This window comes from Ambystoma mexicanum, chromosome 6p, assembly GCF_040938575.1.
Source record: "Ambystoma mexicanum isolate Mex_15411 chromosome 6p, UKY_AmexF1_1, whole genome shotgun sequence".
In the NCBI taxonomy this organism is placed as follows: Eukaryota; Metazoa; Chordata; class Amphibia; order Caudata; family Ambystomatidae; genus Ambystoma; species Ambystoma mexicanum.
The window spans coordinates 1,162,510,203-1,162,535,492 of record NC_090935.1 but is presented as its reverse complement, the minus strand read 5'-3'; the positions used below and the strand labels follow the sequence as shown (position 1 = coordinate 1,162,535,492).

At 43.8% G+C, this 25,290-nt stretch overlaps 1 protein-coding gene across 7 annotated transcripts in view; it reads left to right on the top strand.

The window, feature by feature from the left end:
* TRPM3 (transient receptor potential cation channel subfamily M member 3) overlaps positions 1-25,290 on the top strand; it is a 1,922,641-nt gene that overhangs the window by 1,794,915 nt on the left and 102,436 nt on the right. For all 7 annotated transcript variants that reach the window (XM_069625801.1, XM_069625800.1, XM_069625799.1 and 4 more), the window contains one exon: positions 22,709-22,883. In XM_069625801.1, coding sequence (XP_069481902.1) covers positions 22,709-22,883 — 175 coding nt within the window. The remainder of the gene's footprint in view (positions 1-22,708; positions 22,884-25,290) is intronic.

Here is a 25,290-nt window from a genome sequence, read left to right as displayed (position 1 = left end):
GAGACTAGAGCCTCAAAAGCACTTTGAAGTCTCTCCCCCCTGCAGAGTACTGCGTCGCAGTACACAGACACACAACTGTGACCCTCAAAAGGTAAGGGTAATCAGTATTGCGTATGGCCTGTGAGGCAGTTTGAGGAATACGCTGTCCCACAGGAGTGTTCCTTGTGGTGACAGGATCAGAAACGGAGGATGAAGTAGAGGAAGTCAACCTACTACGCTCCTCGCAAGGTACAACCTTGCGAATGGCCCCAATGTGGAATGACTTTAGGTGTCGCTTCATGGTAGTTGTCCCAAAGCTGTATGAACCAGGCATCCCGAGACTGAGTACCATTTTGCACTATTTGCAGGTGACTGGGTTCGCACGTGCCTTAGGAACATTACCATGAATGGTAAATAACCGCCACACCCAAGACTCACGCCGAGTGCTGGTAGTAGGGAGTTCATCTACCTCATTCTCATCATCCTCTTCATCCTCCTCTGCATCCTCACTCCTGTTCCCCTCTTCAGGCCCTTGGGGAGGTGGTGGTGGTTGAAGGGGTGGGAGTGGTGCTGAGGCAGATGTAGCACCAGGTGGCAGTACTGCAGCCATGGATGCCATCAGGTTTCAGATGAAAATGTGGAAAGTTGGCAGGAAAATGCACTGTGTTCTGTAAGATAGCCAGAAACACAATGAGAATGAGCTCTAGGGTGTGGCCTTTTATAGGGGTGCTTGTGCGTGGTTCGCGGACATGCGTGCTGTCCGCGGACAGATCTAACACCAAAAAAAGGTTTAAAAAGTCCCAAAAAGTATGTAGAAACTCAGGATTACTATGTGGGACTTGTGCTATGGTGAGTTATTATTGAAAAATATTGTGGATTGCTTGAAAAGTTAGTTTTAAATTGTTCAGGGACACGAACAGAGTTCGCAGTCAGAACACACGCTCAGCGTGGGTGCGGTCATATGATAGCTTCGCGAACATGTCCGCGAAGGGAGTGGGAGTCCGCAGGACATCAAATGCACTGAACTGTTTTGCGCATGCGCGTTGGTGTTCTACGGACACTGTTCGGGTCCTGAAACTGATTAAAAGTTTGTCACAAGTGAAATGAACAGTTATGGACAGGTGTTTGTTCTTAGAACAGTTTCAACTCACTTGTGAACAATACGGACAGGCATAGAATCCTCAGGACACCCCATTTTGTGTATTTGCAAACATCCTGGGACACTTGATGTGTTCTTAGAACAGTTTGAACATGCTTACGAACAGCACAAACAGGTCTAGCGTCCTCAGGACACCCCCATTTTGTTTATTGACGAACATTTCAGGACACGTGTGTGTTTCTAGAACAGTTTCACCTTGCCTCCGAACAATACGGACAGGTATACTGTCCTTAGGACACCCCCATTTTGTTTATTTACGAACATTTCAGGATAATGCCTGTGTTCTTAGAGCAGTTTCAACTCGCCTGCGATCAATACGGACAGGTCTAGCATCCTCAGGACACCTCCATTTTGTTTATTGATGAACATTTCAGGACACTGCATGTGGTAGTTTGATTGCGGACATTCCGAACACCAGCTTGTTCTTAGAACAGTTTCAACTTGCATGCGAACATTACGGACATATATAGTGTCCTTAGGACGCTCCAATTTTCCTTTCTTTACAGACATTCCGGACACCCGCGCTGTCCGCGGACACCTGAACTGCTTTTTAAAAAAAGACAAGAAATGAATTATGGCACAATATAATAATTGTACTTTATTTTATATGGATGTTAAATTTATGACAGAGAAGGTGAGGCGGAAACTGAAACAAAAACAGGAGAATTGGGGGTTACCATAGGATTTATATGAGGTGAAGAAGGGATGGAAGTCTCATCAAAACGTGTTGGTTCATGGAGAGGGTTTGGGGATAATTGATTGGGATATGGTGTGGGGGGACAAGTACATGTGGGACAATGGTATGTAGTTGTTTCTTTCAAGTGATCCTCCACAAAGTTTTTTAAATTGTTAAAATGTGCCATTAGTAGGTCCATTTTTTCTTATATGTGCTGAAGAGTCTTATCCAATACTTCCTTTTCTTTAGTATTTTCAATTTATGTATGGTCTGTACAAAAATAAAATGTATATGTTAAATGTATATAAAATAATATTTATAAATTGGTTTATATAATTAAGTGTCTACCATTAGGTTCACTATCTTCAGACATTTCCTCACGTGGGAAATGCTCCTCTAGCCACTCCAGAGTACTAGACATTTCTGTGAGAAAAAAAACATAATATCACTTTTTTTGTATCTAATACAGAAAGTTTACAAATATATGAGTAAAATGCAGTACACTTACTAGCTTCTGGTATGGTGTGTTCTTACTGGTCTGTAGATCGGCTCTTGTTCTTAGGTGTGGAGTTTCTGTGAGGTAATCATGTTGGAAGACTATCTTTCTTCTTTTGGTATATTCCATTTTAGAACATATTGTATTTAAATGAATGGTTAATGTGTTATATATATGGGTTACACTTCTTATTTATTACTACTTATAATGTGTATGTGTGCTGGTTTGTGAACTTGTAAAATGTTCATATGTTATGATATAACAATTAAATACCCCCCAGACTTTTTGGGTAGTGGTGCTGTTGTCCGCATATGTCCGCGGACATTAGAAGAGTTTGCGGACATCAAATTCAGTAGAGGGGGTTCAGTATGTTCTATGTTACTTGTACATAAAGTCAGAGATATTATTGTTAAGTTGTGCTACTAAAAACCTATGAAATTCAGTGAAAAAACTTTGTTAAAGGGACGTTCTGGTTAAGTTGCGCTACTAAAAACCTATGAAATTCATTGAAAAAACTTTGTTAAAGGGACGTTATGGTTAAGTTGCGCTACTAAAAAACTATAAAATTCAGTGAAAAAACTTTGTTAAAGGGATGTTATGGTTCCAAGTAAAACCGAAAAGCCCCTGAAATTCGCCAGTTATGGTAAGCAACATCTAAGAATCCCTTGTACAGCCATTTCATGAAAAGTAAATGCACATGTGATGTCATCAGTGATGTCATCAATGACATTTGTGATGTCATCTTTTATGTCGTGGGTGTTAGTCTTAGCAGTGCACGGTGGTGGCACGAGTTATGGTTGCTTAGTTTACCATAACTGGAACCATAACGTCCCTTTAACAACGTTTTTTCACTGAATTTCATAGGTTTTTAGTAGCGCAACTTAACCATAACGTCCCTTGAACAAAGTTTTTTCACTGAACATATATATATCCATCCACCAAAAAATGCTTGATAATACAAAATGTCAAAAATAGGAAAAAATGGATGGTTTATTGTTGACCAATTGGAAAAGCCCTTGCAACAAGACATGGGACACACACATGTGTATATGTATACTAGTGTATAAGCCCGTGTATAAGGGACAAAGTGCAGGTTTACATTGACACAGTAGGACCACTATACATCCTAAGGCAACAGCTCCCTCTAGCGGTGACAACAGGCGAAGCTATACAAATTGGCATTGTCTCTATGTATCCTAAGGCAGCAGCTCCCTCTAGCGGTGAACACAGGCAAAGCTACTGCATCGGACAAACATACACGGACAAACATACAAACATACATCTGGCCTTTTATTTTTTCTTTGTTAGATTGGGCTTTTATTTCTTGGGGGCCCATTTGACAGACTTTTATTGGCCTGCATTCATCTTTTGTTCCACAACGAGGCTGCCCCCGTTCGTTTCTGCAGTCCTGGGTGCTGGTGTAATCTTAGTGCAATCTGGCAAGCATGTCTGCCGTTCTTTTCCTGATGTAGTGTGCCACCTTCTTCAGGGGGTAGTTTAGTGTCACGCTTTGTCTACCGCATCACAAGAGATCATCCGTGATATTACACAGCATGCAATGCTCTAGCCATCATGTTCTTGTGCTTGGATATCTTTCTATAGAAGCCCAGTATTTTCCACAACCATCTGGACCCTATGGCCAGGGGTGTTGAGATTTGTGTCCTTTGAATGAAACATTTACTTAACTATGTTTTCGGGCTTTCTCCATCCAACTTATTTGGACCTTGGGCTCAGCTATTTTTCTGCACTCTGCACTCCTTTTTTCATGTTTAAAGCCTATTTCAGGTAAACTACTTACGTGTAAATAATGTTGTTCAAGGGCTGTACTGTCAGCTGCAAGAACAGATGTTTAGTGTCTCCCAACAGACCACGGCATGGATGTAGTGTCAGGCATTCCCTGACAAAAGAAACAGTGAAAGAACGACTTGTGACTTAGATGAAAAGACAAAGTGCTTAAACTGTGGAGTAAGTGTCCCTGCCTCAGCCCCACCCAAAGAAAAGATTGATCTTTGATAGTGTCCTGGCTGTCTAGGTAGACCTCTCAAGATAGATGACAATGAGCCTTGGGCTAATTTAGTGCCATTAGGAAGGGGGACCAGATGCTAACAAAGGAAGGGAATACTCCTAGCTGCTGATATCTCATCAAAATCCTCACAACCAATGTCAGTGATTCAAGTTTCACACATTTGTTGATCTTTCGGTGGATTCAAAATCTTAAGTCACCAACTTTGGTGTTGGCACCTTTGGTTTAAAATACTTTGTCATAAGTCAACCTAGCGCCATCTACTTCAAAGGTTTCTCTAGTGAGCAGATACATTCCTCCATATCTACCGCATTGACACACACTTATGGAATGAACCCAGATTGAACTTCACTGTGGCTTTCTCTACCTTTCTTAGTTGCCTTCTCCAATGCTGGTTAGTAAATACTCTCCGAAGCTCTAGGTTGAGTGGCAAAGAAATGGGGGAATGTTTCCATGTTTTCCATGGCCTATCCAGGATGACTAATCTGAGAAAATCTCCCCATCAAATGTCTTGCAAAAAAACATATGCAATCCTGCGAATATCAGGGCGATTTGCAGTGCACTTAGTAAGAGCATTACCCACTTCAGGCACCACAAATGCAGCCACCTACATAGAGACCCACTGAAAGCCGGAGCTTAAGATCCTTTGATTATTTTTGTTGTTTTATATATATTTTTTTTTTATAAACGACACACTATGAGACGAGGGAAAAGGAGGGTAAGGGGGGACACCAACCACGGGGATAAGAAAGGGCGGGTGGAGAGAGGAAGATGTACAGTGGGTTTTACTTGGGTAGTGAGCAGATCTTCTCGTGCTCTGAGACTAGAGCCTCAAAAGCACTTTGAAGTCTCTCCCCCCTGCAGAGTACTGCGTCGCAGTACACAGACACACAACTGTGACCCTCGAAAGGTAAGGGTAATCAGTATTGCGTATGGCCTGTGAGGCAGTTTGAGGAATACGCTGTCCCACAGGAGTGTTCCTTGTGGTGACAGGATCAGAAACGGAGGATGAAGTAGAGGAAGTCAACCTACTACGCTCCCCGCAAGGTACAACCTTGCGAATGGCCCCAATGTGGAATGACTTTAGGTGTCGCTTCATGGTAGTTGTCCCAAAGCTGTATGAACCAGGCCTCCCGAGACTGAGTACCATTTTGCACTATTTGCAGGTGACTCGGTTCGCACGCGCCTTAGGAACATTACCATGAATGGTAAATAACCGCCACACCCAAGACTCACGCCGAGTGCTGGTAGTAGGGAGTTCATCTACCTCATTCTCGTCATCCTCTTCATCCTCCTCTGCATCCTCACTCCTGTTCCCCTCTTCAGGCCCTTGGGGAGGTGGTGGTGGTTGAAGGGGTGGGAGTGGTGCTGAGGCAGATGTAGCACCAGGTGGCAGTACTGCAGCCATGGATGCCATCAGGTTTCAGATGAAAATGTGGAAAGTTGGCAAGAAAATGCACTGTGTTCTGTAAGATAGCCAGAAACACAATGAGAATGAGCTCTAGGGTGTGGCCTTTTATAGGGGTGCTTGTGCGTGGTTCGCGGACATGCGTGCTGTCCGCGGACAGATCTAACACCAAAAAAAGGTTTAAAAAGTCCCAAAAAGTATGTAGAAACTCAGGATTACTATGTGGGACTTGTGCTATGGTGAGTTATTATTGAAAAATATTGTGGATTGCTTGAAAAGTTAGTTTTAAATTGTTCAGGGACACGAACAGAGTTCGCAGTCAGAACACACGCTCAGCGTGGGTGCGGTCATATGATAGCTTCGCGAACATGTCCGCGAAGGGAGCGGGAGACCGCAGGACATCAAATGCACTGAAACTGTTTTGCGCATGCGCGTTGGTGTTCTACGGACACTGTTCGGGTCCTGAAACTGATTAAAAGTTTGTCACAAGTGAAATGAACAGTTATGGACAGGTGTTTGTTCTTAGAACAGTTTCAACTCACTTGCGAACAATACGGACAGGCATAGAATCCTCAGGACACCCCATTTTGTGTATTTGCGAACATCCTGGGACACTTGATGTGTTCTTAGAACAGTTTGAACATGCTTACGAACAGCACGAACAGGTCTAGCGTCCTCAGGACACCCCCATTTTGTTTATTGACGAACATTTCAGGACACCGTGTGTGTTTCTAGAACAGTTTCACCTTGCCTCCGAACAATACGGACAAGTATACTGTCCTTAGGACACCCCCATTTTGTTTATTTACGAACATTTCAGGATAATGCCTGTGTTCTTAGAGCAGTTTCAACTCGCCTGCGATCAATACGGACAGGTCTAGCATCCTCAGGACACCTCCATTTTGTTTATTGATGAACATTTCAGGACACTGCATGTGGTAGTTTGATTGCGGACATTCCGAACACCAGCTCTGTTCTTAGAACAGTTTCAACTTGCATGCGAACATTACGGACATATATAGTGTCCTTAGGACGCTCCAATTTTCCTTTCTTTACAGACATTCCGGACACCCGCGCTGTCCGCGGACACCTGAACTGCTTTTTAAAAAAAGAAAAGAAATGAATTATGGCACAATATAATAATTGTACTTTATTTTATATGGATGTTAAATTTATGACAGAGAAGGTGAGGCGGAAACTGAAACAAAAACAGGAGAATTGGGGGTTACAATAGGATTTATATGAGGTGAAGAAGGGATGGAAGTCTCATCAAAACGTGTTGGTTCATGGAGAGGGTTTGGGGATAATTGATTGGGATATGGTGTGGGGGGACAAGTACATGTGGGACAATGGTATGTAGTTGTTTCTTTCAAGTGATCCTCCACAAAGTTTTTTAAATTGTTAAAATGTGCCATTAGTAGGTCCATTTTTTCTTATATGTGCTGAAGAGTCTTATCCAATACTTCCTTTTCTTTAGTATTTTCAATTTATGTATGGTCTGTACAAAAATAAAATGTATATGTTAAATGTATATAAAATAATATTTATAAATTGGTTTATATATATTTAAGTGTCTACCATTAGGTTCACTATCTTCAGACATTTCCTCACGTGGGAAATGCTCCTCTAGCCACTCCAGAGTACTAGACATTTCTGTGAGAAAAAAAACATAATATCACTTTTTTTGTATCTAATACAGAAAGTTTACAAATATATGAGTAAAATGCAGTACACTTACTAGCTTCTGGTATGGTGTGTTCTTACTGGTCTGTAAATCGGCTCTTGCTCTTAGGTGTGGAGTTTCTGTGAGGTAATCATGTTGGAAGACTATCTTTCTTCTTTTGGTATATTCCATTTTAGAACATATTGTATTTAAATGAATGGTTAATGTGTTATATATATGGGTTACACTTCTTATTTATTACTACTTATAATGTGTATGTGTGCTGGTTTGTGAACTTGTAAAATGTTCATATGTTATAATATAACAATTAAATACCCCCCAGACTTTTTGGGTAGTGGTGCTGTTGTCCGCATATGTCCGCGGACATTAGAAGAGTTTGCGGACATCAAATTCAGTAGAGGGGGTTCAGTATGTTCTATGTTACTTGTACATAAAGTCAGAGATATTATTGTTAAGTTGTGCTACTAAAAACCTATGAAATTCAGTGAAAAAACTTTGTTAAAGGGACGTTCTGGTTAAGTTGCGCTACTAAAAACCTATGAAATTCATTGAAAAAACTTTGTTAAAGGGACGTTATGGTTAAGTTGCACTACTAAAAAACTATAAAATTCAGTGAAAAAACTTTGTTAAAGGGATGTTATGGTTCCAAGTAAAACCGAAAAGCCCCTGAAATTCGCCAGTTATGGTAAGCAACATCTAAGAATCCCTTGTACAGCCATTTCATGAAAAGTAAATGCACATGTGATGTCATCAGTGATGTCATCAATGACATTTGTGATGTCATCTTTTATGTCGTGGGTGTTAGTCTTAGCAGTGCACGGTGGTGGCACGAGTTATGGTTGCTTAGTTTACCATAACTGGAACCATAACGTCCCTTTAACAACGTTTTTTCACTGAATTTCATAGGTTTTTAGTAGCGCAACTTAACCATAACGTCCCTTGAACAAAGTTTTTTCACTGAACATATATATATCCATCCACCAAAAAATGCTTGATAATACAAAATGTCAAAAATAGGAAAAAATGGATGGTTTATTGTTGACCAATTGGAAAAGCCCTTGCAACAAGACATGGGACACACACATGTGTATATGTATACTAGTGTATAAGCCCGTGTATAAGGGACAAAGTGCAGGTTTACATTGACACAGTAGGACCACTATACATCCTAAGGCAACAGCTCCCTCTAGCGGTGACAACAGGCGAAGCTATACAAATTGGCATTGTCTCTATGTATCCTAAGGCAGCAGCTCCCTCTAGCGGTGAACACAGGCAAAGCTACTGCATCAGACAAACATACAGGGACAAACATACAAACATACATCTGGCCTTTTATTTTTTCTTTGTTAGATTGGGCTTTTATTTCTTGGGGGCCCATTTGACAGACTTTTATTGGCCTGCATTCATCTTTTGTTCCACAACGAGGCTGCCCCCGTTCGTTTCTGCAGTCCTGGGTGCTGGTGTAATCTTAGTGCAATCTGGCAAGCATGTCTGCCGTTCTTTTCCTGATGCAGTGTGCCACCTTCTTCAGGGGGTAGTTTAGTGTCACGCTTTGTCTACCGCATCACAAGAGATCATCCGTGATATTACACAGCATGCAATGCTCTAGCCATCATGTTCTTGTGCTTGGATATCTTTCTACAGAAGCCCAGTATTTTCCACAGCCATCTGGACCCTATGGCCAGGGGTGTTGAGATTTGTGTCCTTTGAATGAAACATTTACTTAACTATGTTTTCGGGCTTTCTCCATCCAACTTATTTGGACCTTGGGCTCAGCTATTTTTCTGCACTCTGCACTCCTTTTTTCATGTTTAAAGCCTATTTCAGGTAAACTACTTACGTGTAAATAATGTTGTTCAAGGGCTGTACTGTCAGCTGCAAGAACAGATGTTTAGTGTCTCCCAGCAGACCACGGCATGGATGTAGTGTCAGGCATTCCCTGACAAAAGAAACAGTGAAAGAACGACTTGTGACTTAGATGAAAAGACAAAGTGCTTAAACTGTGGAGTAAGTGTCCCTGCCTCAGCCCCACCCAAAGAAAAGATTGATCTTTGATAGTGTCCTGGCTGTCTAGGTAGACCTCTCAAGATAGATGACAATGAGCCTTGGGCTAATTTAGTGCCATTAGGAATGGGGACCAGATGCTAACAAAGGAAGGGAATACTCCTAGCTGCTGATATCTCATCAAAATCCTCACAACCAATGTCAGTGATTCAAGTTTCACACATTTGTTTATCTTTCGGTGGATTCAAAATCTTAAGCCACCAACTTTGGTGTTGGCACCTTTGGTTTAAAATACTTTGTCATAAATCAACCTAGCGCCATCTACTTCAAAGGTTTCTCTAGTGAGCAGATACATTCCTCCATATCTACCGCATTGACACACACTTATGGAATGAACCCAGATTGAACTTGACTGTGGCTTTCTCTACCTTTCTTAGTTGCCTTCTCCAATGCTGGTTAGTAAATACTCTCCGAAGCTCTAGGTTGAGTGGCAAAGAAATGGGGGAATGTTTCCATGTTTTCCATGGCCTATCCAGGATGACTAATCAGAGAAAATATCCCCATCAAATGTCTTGCAAAAAAACATATGCAATCCTGCGAATATCAGGGCGATTTGCAGTACACTTAGTAAGAGCATTACACACTTCAGGCACCACAAATGCAGCCACCTACATAGAGACCCACTGAAAGCCGGAGCTTAAGATCCTTTGATTGGATATCTTTACCAGCCTGTCTATGCAATAGCATGTGTGACACGCAGCCCCAATCTTTACCCCATTTCACTGCAGGTCCCCACAGCAAACACATAGTCCCCAACATAAACACTCAAATCTTGGGTACAAAGTATGGGAGTCATTACAGGTTTGGTGGTATCCCGCTGGGAAATCCAGCGGCATACCACCAAACAGTAATACTGTTATCGGCATCTAGTCTGCCGAAATTACCAGCAGATTACAGGTGCAGGCAATGGTGGTCAATCCCCATTTCATGGAGTCCAACAGGACTCCATGGGGGGACTTGCTGGTATTACCGGCATTGGTATTGCTGACACAACACTCCTGGATTGCAGGTAATACCAGTGCCGGTAATCCTGGCACATTTTGCTGGTGAGGTGGCAGAATTACCTCCAACTCTTGGCTGGAGGTTATTCCAGCCACCCCACTGGCAAACTTGTAGTTTGCCAGTGCAGAAATGTGCTGTTAAACATTATTACTGGCACATTATTTACATACCCACAAACATGTAATGAGGCCCTATGCCCCTAGAAACCACATACCCAAAAGTCCAAATGTGAGAAGTACGAAATTACCAAAATACAAAATTGTCTATTAGTATCTTGATTCTGGGAAGAGCAAATTTGGGGCCCTGATTAGCTTTTATGGCAGTTAAACTGATAAACTGAAACCACTGTTCCTAGATCCAGGCCCTTTAATTCTGAAACATGTTCAGTGTTTGCAGACCTACTGCTCCTTAATAGGAAAGGTTTATTTTCTCCAATCCCTATCTATCCGTTCATGATATGATGTGATATTTTATTTATATCGCGCCCATACACAAGTGTTTCAGATTGCGACGTGGCAAGTGAGGTGTACAAGGGAGCAAAAAACAACAATCTTACTAGGCCCAATGACATTAAGAACATGCAAGTGCAGGGGAGAGGGAAGAGGGAAAGTGCAAGGGGGAGGAGTGGAAAGTGCTGAACAAGTGATCAAGACAACAACAGATAGTACGGCCAGCAGGTGGCAAGTGCAAGAATTAAGCGCAAACAACGGGTGTCTGATGAGTGCGGTTAAGGGGACTGTAGGGTTGCAGATACAGACCGAAGTGCAAGGGTTGCCAGGAGGCAGTGCGGGAATGCAGCTGGGTGGGTAGGGAACTGCGCCCGAATTCAGAGGGTGACCAGGTGCCCAGTGCAAGAACATGCAGATCAGCAAGGGAGAGAAAGAGAGAAGGCGGAAGCAAAGAGTAAGGTCTTGAGGTATTTCCGGAACCCAAGGTGGTTCTCCTCGAGTTTCATAGAGGCAGGGAGGCTGTTCACAAGGGAGGCCCCAGCTGAAGACAGAGATCTACCACCAACTCGTTGCTTTAAGAAGTGACTGACCCTGAGGGAGTTGAAGGTGGAGGAGCGAAGAGCTTGAGTAGGAAAGTATTTCCGAAGGGAAAGTTGAAGGTATTGCAGACCTAGGCCCCAGAAGGCCTTGTGGACAATGCAGAGGGTCTTGAACTTAATCCTTGCAGCCACTGGGAGCCAATGAAATGATTTCAGGGCTGGAGAGATATGATCCCTGAGCTTGAGTCCAAGGAAAAGTCTCACAGTACTGTTCTGGATGAGTTGCAAAGGGCGGAGAGTAGAGGCAGGCAGATTTAGAAAGAGGCTGTTGCAGTAGTCCACCCTAGAGAGAACCAGAGCTCTAGGGACAGTGAGCTTCTGATGGAAGGAGAGGAAAGGAAGAATACCCATGAGGAGGTGCAGTTGGTAGTTTGACTTCTTAGAGACATTGAGATGTGTGGAGAAAAGGAAACCGTGGAGTCAAAGATGACCCAGAGGTTCTTAGCCTCACTGTTGGGGGCAGGAAGAGGGCTAAGGGAGGCTAGCCAGGGAGAGACGGTAAAGGAAGGTGCAGGAGTGGCGATGAGCAGGATCTCTGTCTTACTGGCATTAAGTTGCTAACACAACACTCCTGGATTGCAGACAGACAGTCAGAGATGAGAGAGGGAGAAGAGGTGTCAGAGGGGAGCCTGAAAACAAGCTGAGTGTCATCAGCATAGCACCGAAAGTTGGATCAGAGAGCAGCAATGCAGTGGGCGAGAGGTGCCAGTTATTGGTTGAAAAGCCAGGGAGAGAGGTTAGACTCCTGGGGGACACCACAAGTTGAGAGTGAGATAGAGGAGAGGAAGGACCCAAGTTGGACCTGGGAGGGTCGGTTGGAGAGGAAAGAGGTCAGCCAGGCCAGGACCTGATCAGTGATACCCAGGTTATCACAGAGGCGGTTGTGCAGGATGGCATGGTTGACCATGTCAAAGGCAGAGGAGGGATCGAGTAGGATGAGAACAGATGGGAGATTAGAATCAAGGTTGTAGAGCAGGTCTTCATGGATGTTGAGCAGAGCAGTTTCCGTGCTTCCAGCTGCTCTAAAGCCAGGCCGGTGGTCATAGCAATAACCAATAGAATCCATGTGGAGGTTAAGCTGGGAGATGGCCAACATTTCCAGGAGTTTGCCCAGGAAAGGAGTGGTAGCGATTGGACGATAGTTAGATGGGCAGGAGGAGTCGGTTGTGGGTTCTTGAGAAGAGGGTGCACAAGAGAGTGCTTCAGATGGGAGGGAAAGGCTCCAGCGGCGAAGGAGTGATTGCAGAAGTCAACCAGGGCAGGAGAGCGTGTGTCAATATGGCGTCATACAGTGCCTTTTCTATTGCATGAGGCAAATTGAAGTTCTGGGATGCAGAGTATTGGCCCTTGGTGTCGGTTTGACTTTCTATAAGTTTATTTTTACCCCCAGGATTCTGCCATTTGTGTGCAGCGTAACTTCCTGGATAAATATATTGCCTTCACATACATTTTACAGATCTTATTCCTGTGCGCATCAGATGGATATCAAAATGGATCTTACATGTAGACGAATCCCTGCCATAGAGCTATCAAGGCAAGGCCTGGGAAAAAACAGTGGTTAACTGCCCCCACCATTACAAAGTTGCAAAAAGTAAGCTACCCTGAGAGTCACAGACCTATGTACAGTATGCAACAAGACTGACCCGCCACGAATCCTTTTTCATTTTTCTGATTCTGGCCAATCTTTGGCTCCTGATAAATGACCCCGTACTTAAAATCCGATAAATGTAGGCCTGGCTGTGTGCATCTGATAATGTATTTCTATCATCCCTCATGCTTGACCGCTGGTGTTGAACACTCAATCCTTGATTCCTAGTGATTAACATCAACAACATAGTTGGTGTTGAATTTTCGCACAGGGTAAGCCCTCTGATTTGATACCTTAACCTTGGGAGTGAGTAGAGCCACGGAACATCCCATTGGATACAGGACCGCCAACAGCTTTGCGGGAGCACAGTAGATCTGTATACACCAGAGGGGGAAGTCACATTCTTCAGCATTGAATCTTTCATAGATTCACATGCTGCTGAATACTCCCTGTCATCAGGATGGGAATCCTCAGTAATTATAAAGCAGTTTCATTGAAAAAAAGAAACTGCATTCACTTTAGACTAATTTTGGGTCATTTACCCGTTAGCCATTAGCTCTATCCCTAGAGGCATTCTTCATATCCTTTTCCACATGTTCAGAGTCGGGAGTCCTCGCCACGTTTCTCACTTTACATTCAAACCTTCTATCTACAGCTAAACACTTTATATCCTTCTGCAGGTAGGGATTCATACTTTCTTGTGTGGTATGAGAGTGTAACACTCTTTGGGTACTCCCCTGGAGGGGAGCACAAATTAGCTATGTGTTTCCTCTGAGAAAGGTTAATTGAAATGTTATTCCCTTTCCCCCACCATGACTGAAGCCAAGAAGAAAAGCATTTTTAAAACCTGATGTAGATACAGAGTGAAGAACATTTATGTCGAACACAGACATGATGAATGCCTCCACTGCCTGTACCATGACCACAACCTAGACTCTTGATCTATGTGTCAATCCTTTTCAAGTAAAACTCTAAAGGACAGGCAGAGCAGGCTGGTTGCCTGGCTTGATGAAGGTACTATAGCCTCAGATGCTGCTTCAATGAGGTGTTGAGCTTCACTAAGAGAAGGAACCACCTCTTCTAAAAGGTCCAGATTCCATGAAGAAGGCACCAAAGGCAAAATGGTGAAGAGGGATGATTCCACCCGAGTTCAGAAGGTTCTTGGTAAGCTTTCTTTAACTCACAAGTCAGCTTCCTCATCAAAACCATCTGCTTCATTGATGAAACACTCATCTATGATGCCGTCAATGACTATGGGCTCATCTAAGGCTGTTGTCCCGTCTACGAGTCTTCCTCAATGCTTTCATTGATGCAGCATTCCCATAAGCCATGCACAGCGCCATTGTCTACAGCCATGTCAACAAAGTCTCCATGGCCCACCCTGTCAATGAATGACCTCATCGACAATGACTTAATTCTTGATTTCAGGCATGACCTCACTGACGCTCATATCAATGACCAACCCATCGACCACCATATCAACGGTTCTGGCTATACATCCATTACCACGACATCAGGGTCTGTAGACCTCACAATAGTGTCTTCAGTCTTCGAGGAGACTAAAATAACCCATTTATACATTTTATCCTTATGTTCCACCTTCTAATGTTCCTTCAGAAGACCTACTGCAGAACACATAACCCAGAGGTTGTCTTTTCTGAGTATGAAGATGATTTACCAAGGGTGTACCCATTGCATCCGCTGCCCCCTCCAATACCATTGAGATCAAGGCCAATGGAACATACTGGTCCTTCACAGCCAATGGAATTGCCTGGCCCCTCCCAGCCAATGGAACAACCTGATCCCTCAGTACATTATTTGTCCATGGATGTTCTGAACACCTTACAGTCTTTGGTGTCTGAACGTCAAACTTGGGTTCCTACCACCCCTCTGAGGACTGACCCTGTATTGCGAATGCCGTCAAAGCCACAGCCTCCTGCTCTTACTGGGTATTATTCCAGACTGCCTATAGCTGAAGAGCATTCTGAACTGCAGCAAGTCAATACATCCTCTGATTCTGACTCCCAAGACGACATATGCCAAGATACGGCCTCCAAACATGTTTCATCTTCAGATTAATTTGATGACCTCTTGCCAACAGACTGGGAACTTGTGGAACATCCTCCTTGGGGTTCACCCCTAGACGAAATGTGTGCTTTTCATGCCACCTTGGCAAAACTGTGGACATTTTTGATCTCTTGTCTACTGAACCGCTGAAAGAAGGTTCCCCACAACAATGGGTAGAGAGGACATTAAATACGGTATGTTCCTATCTTGTAGGATATTTGGCAGAATGGTCTGTTGGCCAAGAAGAATCCTTTCACAGCCGCTACAAAGAAGGATCAATGAACACAGAATGTAGGGCTCCTCACAATGCTCCAAGATGCTTATGGACGCAGCTGAGCCTTAACTCTGTGATCTAAGATGCCAAACGTAAAAGGACCACTAAACCTTCTTTGCCCTGTGCCATTACCCCGGACAGAGAAGGCAGACAGTTTGATGCTTTTGGTAAATGGATTATCTCCACAGTTGCCACCCCCATTGAGGCAGCTAACTCACTTTGCTAGATATGATAAGGAGCTTTGGTTCAAAATCTACCCTACCTTAGCATTTCTTCCTGATGAACAAAAACAGGAAGCCAATGCTCTACTCAGAGAAGGAGAACCTGCCTCTCTGTAGCTGTAGAATTTGCTGACACAGGTTTTCGCCAGAAAGGCAATGGTACTGTCCTCTACTGCCAGGGTTGGTTAAAAGCTACCAACTTGCAGCCCAACTCAGCAACATGTTAGAACATATGTCGGAGGATTTGAGAACCTATTGGACATACATGGAGGACTGCATCACTTTCCTGAAAAAGGTTAGGGATTATCTATGGGCACCAAGTAAACCTATTCCCAAAGAGGTACGGTAACCTGGGAGTATTGTGGACACTGTGGAGAAACAACAAGATAAATATGGAGTTAACCTTCATGGGTGACTCCCTTGAGCTCCTTGTGGGGTCCACCACTCATGTTGGGCAGTTTAAGGTTAAAAGGGTCTGGAAGGTGGTCAGATCTGGGCCTGTAACGAGTGGTGCATCTTTTCCAGAATGGCAAGTTTAAAGATTCTGAAGGGGTATGTTAAATGCTGGGAGGGGAGACTATCAGGATATTTGAGTATCGCAGGCTCAAGGTGGTGATCTTAGACCAGAAAGGGAGAGATGATTTGGCTTGTGACCTGGTATGGTATGGTATGGTATTCTTTATAAAGCTCCTACACACATGCAACTTTTTCAAAGCACTCAAGGAGGGTGGGAACAAGGGAAAAAACAAAACAACAGTTGCTCAGAGCCCTTGAAATTCTGAGACGATAATAGTCTTCAGAGGCAGAGTAAGTGCATAAAATACATTCCATTTGAGAAGATTTTAGAGACTGCACAGTTGAAACAGGTTATTATTTCTAAAAAGTATAGCGCCCTGGTGATGTCAACAGTTAAAGACAGGAGGACAGTTAAATCTTACTGGGATCAGGTGCAGGGAGACAAGATACCAGAGGATCTCTGGGAAAAGATTTACAATGTAACATTTCACTGGAACCTTTCTACTGACGCTATTGAACATCATTTTAAGGTACTTCATGGGTGGCATAGAGATCTGGTAAGAGTTTCAAAGAGGTTTCCGGGAGTATCACAGTTGTGCATCAGGAGATGTGGGGCATTAGGAACTTTGCTGCATATGTGGTGGGACTGCCCTCCCCACGCCCCCGGATTCAGTTCTTTTGGGCAGAGTTGTTGAGTTGGATAAAGGAGATCAGCGGGACCCTATTGCAGCTGGAACCTCTAATGTTACTCTTGGGTAAGCCACCTATACGGTATGATGCATATAGACTTCCAAAGAGGTGGGAGGCCCTCCTGTGCATGGGAAGGATAGCGGTGCCACAAGAATTGAGAGATTCCACTATACCCGATAAGGGTAATTGTTTGCGAAAGGTATAGGAGGAATTCATGATGGAGAAATTGACATATATGGATCATGACGATATGTCCACATTCATGGAGAAGTGGGAGTTATTTATTTTGAAATACGGTAGGGAGCGGGAGAAGATCCACCACCTGACATTTATGTGGGGGTACAGATGGAGGCACAGGGGGAAGGAGGAGAAGTAACAAATAGATGAGAATACCCACAAATTGGAGTGGAAAAATTCCAATATACCACTGATCGACTTCATGGTCCCCAAATGAAATTCTATGAATCCTCCTGCCGGTATAGGCGAATTAGTAGGAGTTGGCCACAACCCAGGGTAATATTCCTAACGTCTCTTGTATTTTCATCTCATCTTTCAATGTTTAGGGGTAGCTTCTGATATGTGGTAGTGATAGCCACTTGAGTATGGGGGAGGAGATAGGGAGGTGAAAGGTGATGGATATTGTACACAAGCAGTCCTAGTAGAGTGTGGGGGTGATTCATCTGTTCCACACATTGTGTCCTGTCAGTTAACGTTATTGGCAAGATTCTCCAAGCCAAAATTGTTGGCATGCGGCGAGGACCTTTTTGGAAAAAAGATTGATGACACTTTACACGCAATCAAAACTGACAGAAACTCGGCCAGATCACTTGCCACTCTACAGCAAAAGTATCCTTTTCAATCCTTTAATTCAAAACAATGTTTCTCGTGGCCTGGCAGAGACTACCACTCCTCATACCACTGTGATTGTTTTAAAGGAACTGCATGTACTCCAGGGATCAATACAAATATCAGTTGCAGGAATACTGAGGTGGGCATAGATGATGAGGAACATTGCAACCTAAGGGCTAATCCAGTAAACAAGCTTGACTCGTGTCTGCCGCCACCCTCCCACTTCGTCACCCCCCAGTAGGAGGATGCCTGGCTCTTCATCAACATCACATCAGTGGAAGAAAATCACAACAGGTAAATGGGTGTTTTTCATGCTGGCGCATGTCCACAACTTACAATTCACCAAAAGACTGCCTATTATACTGTCTTCTGGAAGGCCAGAAAAACACCTACCAGCGCTTTCAAAATAGGTAAAATCACTACTGCCAAAGAAGGCCATAGAGGCGGTCCCTCATTCTCACAGACATTAAGGAGCCTATACTCGCTACATTCTTGTCTGAAAGACAACATGGGGTTGACGGACCATCTTAGACCTGATACCTCAACAAGTTTACTCCCTCTCAAACTTTCCAAATGGTCATTCTTCAAAAAATCCTCACCCAACTTTGTCACAGGGACTTACTGTAATATCTAGCCATTCAATGCCAGCACCTTAAATCCTTGCGTTTCATGGTGGCAGTGCACCAATACTAATTCAAAGTTCTCCCATTCAGTAAGTCGGCCCCAGGGATTTTTACAAAATGCCCCACCCCAGCCATAGCACACCTCACAAGGACAGACATCCATGTCTACCCATGCCTAGAGGATTGGTTAGTTCAAGCATCCATTCTCGACCAAGGCCTCATATCGATAGCAAACACTGAGAGCTTCTTAACATTATTGGGCTCCTCGTTAAATTACAAGAGGTCATTCACAACTCCATCACAAAGTATGGTGTTCCAGGGACCTGCTTTAAATACGGCTACCTCAACCGCAAACTGACTAGACAACATCTCTGGAGATTCTAAACACTCTTTGGAAACATGTCTCTGGGCACTGGGACGACAAAATCTTGCACACCAGTGCGTTCCACAAAGCTCTTCTTTGGTGGCAAAACAGTTTTGGTCGTTTTGACCGAATCTAATGGTTCGCATGAACCATTAGATCTAAAAATGCTGCCACCAAAGGTTCGAACACCAAAAGTTCGAACCTTTGGTGTTAGCATTGTAAAAATAACAGGGGCTGCGGGGTTGTTCCCTGCATCGCCCCGCTCACTATACTTCATTTTATAGTGAGCAGGGTTTGCCGGGGACACCCCCGCAGCCTTCCGTTTAAAAAAAGAAAATGGGGACTGCGGGGGTGTCCCCCACATCGCCCCGCTCACTATACTTTATGGTATAGTGAGCGGGGGTTGCGGAGGACACCCTGCAGCTTTCCGTTAAAAAAAGCAAAAGAAAACAAAAGGACCTGTGGCGCCGGTTCCCAATCACGGAATTGAAAGGGAACTGGCGCTGCAGGAACCCAGCATGAAGAAGAAGGTAAGTGGGGTTTGTTTATGTTGGGGGTGTGGGTTGGGGGGTGCTGAGGGTGTGAGTGGGGGGGTGTTATGGGTGTGTTGTGTGTGTGTGTGTGGGTGTGAGTATGTAAGTGTGTTCGCATGAGAAAGGTGCAAACTTTTGGTAGTTCGCACCTTTCTCATTTGAACGTTCCGGCCGCAGCAAGTTCAGCCGCGGTCGGATCACTTAGAATCGGCAAAACACCAATAACCTTTAGTGTGGCGTGCCTTGCACAGCTACCTGTCATGAGGTGAAAGTAACAACAGAGACTTCCAAGAACGGCTCAGCTGGGAAGCCCACATGGGGCCTCTTTATGCCAGACGGCTCTGGTCACCACAAGAAAAGACAGCGTATATTAATGTGCTTGAACACAGAACAGTGTTTTGGGCTCTCAGGCTTTTTCTGCCATAGCTGCTGGGGAAATCTGTGCATATATTCATGGATAACACTACCACAATGTTCTGCATTTGGAAGCAAGGAGGCACCAGGTCACAGATGCTCTCCAGTGAAGAATATACATTGTGGCAATGGGCCTTACCCCACAAAATGTTTCTGTCTCCATTCCACCTGCGTGGATTCAACAAGTCAGTAGGCAACTCTCTCTACTTCTCTCCTGCCACAAGTGGGTGCTCCTACAGAGACGCGTGGACTTCATCTTCTGAATATGGGAGAAGCAGACCTGTTCGCCATGGATTCCAACTCCAAGTGCAAATTGTTCACAAGCAGATTGCCTCAATTAACAATCCTGGGAGATGCCTGCACGTTCTCCTGCCACGCAACGTTCCATTACACCTTCTCCCTAATGCCTCTCATACTGAGAATCTTTCAATGAGTAAAACTGCAGTGCAAACTGATTCGCACAGCCCAAGTATGGCCAAGACTATACTGGTTCTCAGAGCTTCTAGCACTTTCCGGGACTCACCTCATTGCACTTTTATCCCTCCACAATATGCTTACCTAACAAATGGGTGAGGTTCTTCATTACAACCCATCTACTCTGAACCTCAAGGTCTGGCTCCTCAAATTCTAGCTTGGTCTCAAAAACATACCTCCGGATTTAAGGTACTTGTTATCTAGGGCACGATACCCATCCACCATCTCTTGCTAAACCAAAAGTTGGAAGAGGTTAACAATCTGGTGTGCTACCAATAATGTTGATCCCCTCTCTTTCCTTCCTCAGCAAGTCCTTCCATACGTGTTATCCCTAGCGAAGAGTGGTCTCACTTTTTCATCCATCCAGGTGCTTTTGGCTGCTATTTCTCACTACACACATACGCCACCGATACTATCATTATTATCGCACAGACTCATCAAAGGATTTATGAAAGTGTTCTTTAAGACTTTTCCTCTGGTGCACAAATCGGCTCCTTCTTGAGAACTCACCAGGGTACTGCAAACCCTAATTGAGCCTATCTACAAGACAGATATGACATGTGTCTCCTGTAAGATTGCTTTTCTGGTCGCCATACACTGTGGAGATAGTGAGTGAAATCAAAGCATTATCTATGCAGCCTCTTTACCTTACCTTCCTCAAAGACAATGTCCTGCTCCGCATCAACTTAAAGCTCATGCCTAAAGTTCAGCATTGTTACACCTGAACGAGCCATTGGTGTTCCCTTTTTATTTTAGTGTCTCTACAACCCCCATTGCACGGTCCCGCCATACCTTGAACATTATTAGAGCACTCAAATACTATATAGGCCACCCCAGGTCTTTTAAAAAATCTTCAAAGCTGTTCATTACTTGTAGACCCACTGCTACCGGAAAGGGCTTCTCTAAAGCCTCCATCTCCAGATGGCTGTCCGTGTGCTTTGCCTTTTGCCATAATCAAGCCAAGCTGCTGCTGCCTGAGCGCCCTAGAGTGCATTATACAAGTGCTATGTCCTCTATCACAGTTCTCTTGGCTGGAGTGACACGGCTGGACATTTGCAGGGCGGCGACACGGCAGTCTCTGCATACCTTTATCACATTTGCTGTATCGAATAGAGCTCAACAGAGGAGTCCAGGGTGGGATAGGCCGTGTTTTGACATCTGTTCTCCTGAGGTGAGATGCACTTCACCCTCCCTATCTGTTCATGTGTAAATGTACTGCTTTGCAATTTATTCAATAGCATGTGAATCTATAAAAGATCCAATGCTGGAGAAGGAATACATTACTTCCCTGTAAATCCTGTTCTTCAGCATCGGTATCTTTCAAAGATTCCCATGCGAACCTCCCACCTTCTCTGCAGGAGGCTCATCTTTACACTGTTCTGTGCATTAACACAATCTGAAGATGGCCTCCAGGAGTGGAGATAAGGGAGGCACTGCCAATTGGCTTACGGGTAAATTACCCAAAATGAGTCTAATAGAACACTAAAGTGAGTGCAATATCTTGCTTTCATGGAAACTTCTTTATTGCAACTGAGGATTCCCAGCCTCACATCAGGGAATATTCAACAGCCTGTGCAACCAATGCTGGAGAACAGGATTGCAGGTAAGCAACGTTTTCCTTCCCCTGTGGCACTTTCAACCGAGAGCATTTGCATTCCCTCTCCTTGGTGTACAAAAAGTGGCTGTGATTTTTTTCCTGGTAAGTCATTTATCTCTCACAAAGTTCTTTTTGTTTTAGGTTCTGAAATATGCCATTGAATCTTAATACTGTGTGAAACACTATGTCAACAGATTCTTAGACGTTATCATTCTTTGATATGATACTCTGACATGCCTCTGCTTGTTCCCTTTTCCTCCAGATGATAGACATAATGTACTTTGTTCTTAGACTTTATCATTCTTTGAAGTGGCACTCTGGCCTGCCTCTGCCTGTTCCCTTTTCCTCCAAATGATAGACATGTACTTTGTTCTTAGACTTTATCATTCTTTGAAATGACACGCTGGCCTGCCTCTGCCTGTTCCCTTTTCCTCCAAATGATAGACATGTACTTTGTTCTTAGACTTTATCATTCTTTGAAATGACACGCTGGCCTGCCTCTGCCTGTTCCCTTTTCCTCCAAATGATAGACATGTACTTTGTTCTTAGACTTTATCATTCTTTGAAATGACACGCTGGCCTGCCTCTGCCTGTTCCCGTTTCCTATAGATTATAGACATGATGTACTTTGTTCTTAGACTTTATTATTCTTTGAAATGACACTCTGGCATGCTCCTGCCTGTGCCTTTTTCCTCCAAATGATAGACATGTACTTTGTTCTTAGACTTTATCATTCTTTGAAATGACACGCTGGCCTGCCTCTGCCTGTTCCCGTTTCCTATAGATTATAGACATGATGTACTTTGTTCTTAGACTTTATTATTCTTTGAAATGACACTCTGGCATGCTCCTGCCTGTGCCTTTTTCCTCCAAATGATAGACATGTACTTTGTTCTTAGACTTTATCATTCTTTGAAATGACACTCTGACATGCCTCTGCTTGTTCCCTTTCCCTCCAGATGATAGACATGATGTATTTTGTGATAATCATGTTGGTCATTTTGATGAGCTTCGGAGTCGCCAGGCAGTCGATTCTCTTCCCCAACGAGGAGCCTTCCTGGAAGCTGGCCAAGAACATCTTCTACATGCCCTACTGGATGATCTATGGGGAGGTGTTTGCTGACCAGATAGACCGTAAGCACGCCCTTTATGATTCTGTATCCCTCCACGAAGGTACCTACTTTTCAATTAGCACTATCCTGCAAGGTCATGTACATGATCCCGATAAATGGCTCAGGGGAGAAGGACCTAGAGACGGAACAGAAAGTGATGATTGAGAGCAGGACACGCCATTGGGCATTGGGACACAGCTGTTGGCATGACAGGGCATTTACAAGCATTCCCTTCTTTGGCACGAGCTATGGGTTTGAAATGTCTGCTTGATTCTTTGCATTCGCAGATTGCAGTGTAACCTCTTTTTTCAATGCTTTCGAGTATGAAGCAATGCCTGATAAACAGGCTTGCTGAATGCATTTAAATGGCACTAGAAGAATGTAATTAATGCATTTTCTGCTGCTTGCACTTCTGGGAATGCAGAGATCTTCCACACAATTCTAAAAAGATCAAGAAGATTGCACACCCTGGGTTAAAGGCCAATGAATAGGATAGGAAAGGGACATAAAACACGCATTTGCCTGTATTTTGTATTCATTTGTAATCTTTTAGGAAGACAAATGCTTCGCCCAGAAACACTTACATAGTAACAAACAGGGAGATGGGCAGTCTTGGGTCAGTTGCCTTACAAAAGAAGTAGCCAGCATTATATGGCACATACATAATCCGGTGCTGATGTGAGCTAGGGTAGTACATAGAGCCGGCGCAGATAGAGTGGAAATGGGAAAGAAAATCTTTTTTTTTAAATACTAGTGTACCATTGTCCTGGGATATCTGGTATGAGGGTAAATGTGCAGGAGTAACATATTTCTGGGCTTTGCATCACCTACCAGCAAGACTTGGCACTGCCTCTTTCAATACACAGGCAGGGAACACATGGTCACAGCCCTTGTCATTTCTAATTGTTCTCCAGTGCACATTCATGCTGCACCCCCACTAAAAATGCAATTTCATACATTCTGGGTTAGTTGCGCTATACAAATAAACAGTACAATCCAATACACTAGAAACTAGTGAGATGTTTCCACCCTCAGAGGTATGGAGGGAACTTTGAAGTCTACATCTCAGATTGGTGTCTGCTGTATAACACAGTATCTCCCTAAAGTCACCCTGCTTCTCCTCTTCAGGAGAAATGAGGCATCAGCCATGGGTATAACGCAATTCAACACACTTACAAATATGACGAAGGGCCGGAATGTATGAATGCCAAAAGTAATGCAGATATTCATTGGGGGCATCCATTTAAAATCTTAAGGGAACATGCCCTGATGTGGGTACAGGTAACCATAGCATGCTGTAGATCTCGCTGCACATTGTGATTCCACATCTGCTTGGTCAGGGCTTTCTGGAATGGCTGCAAAGGCACCGGCCTGCTTCCTCCATCGCCACATCTCAGCCCAGGGGTCGGAGGGAAGCCGCAGGGCCTTGGCAAGTCCTGGTTATCAGGATGCTGCTACTGGTTGCCTCCTCGTGCGATGGCTCGCCAGAGGGGTTCTCACAGGCCAAGCCGGCATGCCCAAACTGGAGCCCTCAGAAAGGCTTCTGGAGAACCCTCGAAAATTAACCTCTTAAGTGCCTATGTAAACTAGGATGCATACATACACTCCCAAAACTATGAAGAGCCCGTCCAGAACCCTCACATCATGTTTAGGGAAATAAAAGGAGAGGATTGGTTGTGACTGTATTACTCAATCTGGAGCCCCAGTGTTTAAAAAATAGCAACTAGGGAGGAGGCTATTTCATAGGGTGGGTTGTTAGGAACGTATTCTATGTCCTCACCGTCAAACAATCATGAGTTGGCGCACACACTCTTTGCCTTTGATCTCCTAGCAACCTGCATCCCCTAACTAGAAAAAAACAATTGGAAAGCAGACACATGCCAGGCCCTTCTGCCCTCCATGCCAACTACGTGAACTCCCTCCTGCCTTTGGCACAGCTCATTGCTGGCATTGCAAGGCATGCAGTTCCTGAAAGCATCATTGGGGATATTTGCGAACTTTCATTACCTCAGGAAAATATTAAGGGGAGCCAACGATGATGTACACCTACGTACAGCCCTCTTTGTGCAAAAACGAATTGGTTGACTAATTAAAATCTAAACAAAAGGAGTTATAACTATTTAGGCAGGCATAATCACCATATTGAGAGTGAAGATAAATATTTTTTTTTAAAATAAGTGTTATGGGGCTGCAGCGTGTTTATTACAATTATAACATATATGTGACTATATGCCTACTTTAAAAATAAACATTTGCTAGTGATCAAATATGAGTAGAAGTTAAAATGAAATGGGATTACCTTAGACCTGCCGACCGCCAATAAATAATTCAGTGCCTCCTATCTAAAGTCACTAAAGTGTGTAATAACTACGGGTACTGACTGCATTCTGAGCATTGTGGCAAGGCTGTTAGTGTCAGGGGGAAGAGAC